The 2,704-nt window shown below is 56.8% G+C and overlaps 2 protein-coding genes across 2 annotated transcripts; one reads left to right on the forward strand and one right to left on the reverse strand.

The window, feature by feature from the left end:
- Positions 1 to 267: 267 nt before the first annotated feature.
- Positions 268 to 1,345, forward strand: VDBG_04130 (conserved hypothetical protein; the record flags this gene model as incomplete). The annotated part of the gene is made up of 2 exons (XM_003006131.1): positions 268 to 437; positions 511 to 1,345. The coding sequence occupies 2 exons, from the start codon at positions 268 to 270 to the stop codon at positions 1,343 to 1,345; spliced, it is 1,005 nt and encodes a 334-aa protein (XP_003006177.1).
- Positions 1,346 to 2,353: 1,008 nt separating this feature from the next.
- On the reverse strand, positions 2,354 to 2,683 carry VDBG_04131 (predicted protein; the record flags this gene model as incomplete). The annotated part of the gene is made up of 1 exon (XM_003006132.1): positions 2,354 to 2,683. The coding sequence occupies one exon, from the start codon at positions 2,681 to 2,683 to the stop codon at positions 2,354 to 2,356; it is 330 nt and encodes a 109-aa protein (XP_003006178.1).
- Positions 2,684 to 2,704: the final 21 nt, after the last annotated feature.

Here is a 2,704-nt window from a genome sequence, read left to right on the forward strand (position 1 = left end):
TTCGTTTACGTTTACTTCGTCTCACTCTCTATATCCAACAAAAAGTCAGAGACTTTTTTTTATTCATCTAGTTCGGGATCTACTGTCATTCACTCTGGTACTTCCTCCGCTATTCTTTTAATACCCCTCCTCAACGACTACTACATCGATCATATCGGTTCAGACAGCAGCGCTGGTCTCAGACTCAACGACGATTCATATAACAGAAAGAGACGCAAGGACAAACGAAGGAGAACTCCGTCACCATCATCACCCTACCTCACCAACATGCCTTTCACCATGAAGACCGCTCTCGTCGCCGCCCTGGCCGCCGTTGCCACCGCCTTCCCCGCCGCGCCCAGGCTCAACGCCGAGCAGATGAAGCTGTACCATCTCGCCAAGCGACAGAACGCCGATGCGCAACAGGGAGGCCTGACAGATATTGACATTCTGCAATTGTGAGCCCTCCTGACTGGGTCCCCCTGACTTTGCGTCACCCACGTTATAGAATCATCAGCTGACCAAACGCAGCGCCCTGACGCTTGAGTGGCTTGAGGGTACCTTCTACCAGCAAGGCTTCGCCCAGTTCCCGCCCGAGCAGTTCGCCGCTCTTGGCCTGAACGCGAAGCAAGTCGATGACCTGACGCAGGTCGGCGCCACCGAGTTTTCCCACGTCACCCTACTGCAGTCGGCCATTGCTCAGGCCGGTACCCAGCCCGTGCAGCCGTGCCAGTACAACTTTGGCTTCACCGACGCCGCCGGCATGGTCGCCACGGCCGCCGTCCTAGAGAACGTTGGTGTCTCGGCCTACCTCGGCGCCGCGCCCCTCGTTGCGGACAAGTCCATCCTCGCCACCGCCGGCAGCATCCTGACGGTTGAAGCTCGCCACCAGACCTTTATCCGTGCCGCGTCCCAGCAGGTCGCCATCCCCCAGGGTTTCGATACACCCCTCGGCCCCCGCGCCGTCTTCTCCCTCGCCGCTCCCTTCATCACCTCGTGCCCCGAGGGCTCAAACCTCGCCATCCAGGCCTTCCCCGCTCTGAAGATGACGTCCCCTGCCGCGCCCGCTGCCGTCGCCATTGGCTCCACCATTCAGCTCCAGGCCGACACAACGGCCCAGGCGGCCGCCTGCGGTTTCACCTCGGGCGGAATCTCTCCAGGCGGCACCGCCTTTCACCGCCTTCAACCCCCAGACGGGCTGCGAGGTGCCCCAGGGTTTGGCCGGTGTGACCTACGTGACGCTCACCAGCTCTGCCCCCATCAACGGCGCCTTGACCGACGACATCACCCTGGCTGGCCCCATGGTGTTGACCATCTCCTAGTCGGTCTCGGCACTAGGACGGCGGATCGGGTGGCTGGAGAGTAGAGAACATATAAAGGATGTACTTCTCATGAGAGGAAAGAAATAGAGGGACCTAATACGTTCGAAGATAGTCCAAGCCAGCTCGACAAAAAATCTCGTCCACTCTATTCCTCTTCCTCTCCGTCGACCTCTTTTCTCCTCTCTCGCCACCTCACGCCGGACTATAAGGGCGGGCGTGTTATTTCTATTCTTCACTTACAGGCCGGGGAAGACCGGCTTCGAAAAAGGGGTCACCTCTAATCTCCGCACGGCACGGGGACCCTCATTCTCCTTTCCCTTTTCTTTAACACTTGTCAAGAAAGTTTCTCTTTATTGTTGCAAATACCTACAGAGCACGCAAGAAGGTGCCCTTGCATGGCAGTGGTCGTAGTCGGGGTGCAGTTGGGGGGGAATAGGGGCGATGTCTCATGATACCATTTTGTCTTGACAATAGAATCCATGCGGAAGAAAAATTCAATTACGGTGGACTACCACAATCTTTCGTGCTCAACTGCTGTTTCGTGAGTCTTGACGGAAGGAAATTGGTAGCTCCACCAAATTGGCACTCGCAACGCAGCCTACGTCTCATCGGCGACGTTGATTCCATCAAGCAGATGATCACTGGCGGCGTCTCCGCCATCAATACTGCCTTCGTGTCCTTCTCGTGGCCTCTTGCCTCGTCTTCTAGGATCTCTTGCCCGAATGTAGCGCAACTTAGTATCAACCCACATCAGACTTTTCTTTTAGCGACCCAAAAAGCCCACAAATGTGAGGCACGCAAACAAATCAATGCGTGTTTCATGTGCGTTTTTACGAGGACCAAACCAGCCCGATGAATAATTCACGAGTGCGAGCATTCGTTTGAAGCTGACAATGGCCATGAAACCAGTTCCCGTCTTGACCGTAGATGACCCATGAAAACCAGAGCATGTCGCGCAATTCCCCATCTTCTGACGTCTCGAATAGCGAACATAGCTAACGACGACCTATTCTGCCTGTCTCTGGGTTCAGCAGACCCTCACCGCCCTCAGCTTACACAGATCGAGCGAGTTGCCTCTGCCCGTGCAAAGGCTTCACCCCGACACTCCTTGTCTCCCTTGCGAAGTACGCCTCGAACAGGCGGTCATCCCGCTCAAACGTCTGCGTCCCCACAGTCCACAGGCCGGCCATCAGTTCGTCCGCGTGCGTGTGGCCGAAGACAATGGCGCAGACGGAGCCGGCGCAGCGCGCCGCCGGCTCGGCTGCGAGCTTGGCGATCGGCCGGTTCGAGTCCTGGTGCATCTGCCGCCGGTAGAGGTGGTAGTCGAGCTTGTGGTAAAATTCTGCGATGAGCGTCAGGATCCGCAGGGTTGCCGGGCGCATTGTAGAAATCGAGTAGCTGCT

The sequence above is a fragment of the Verticillium alfalfae genome, genomic scaffold, assembly GCF_000150825.1.
Source record: "Verticillium alfalfae VaMs.102 supercont1.4 genomic scaffold, whole genome shotgun sequence".
Taxonomy (NCBI): Eukaryota; Fungi; Ascomycota; class Sordariomycetes; order Glomerellales; family Plectosphaerellaceae; genus Verticillium; species Verticillium alfalfae.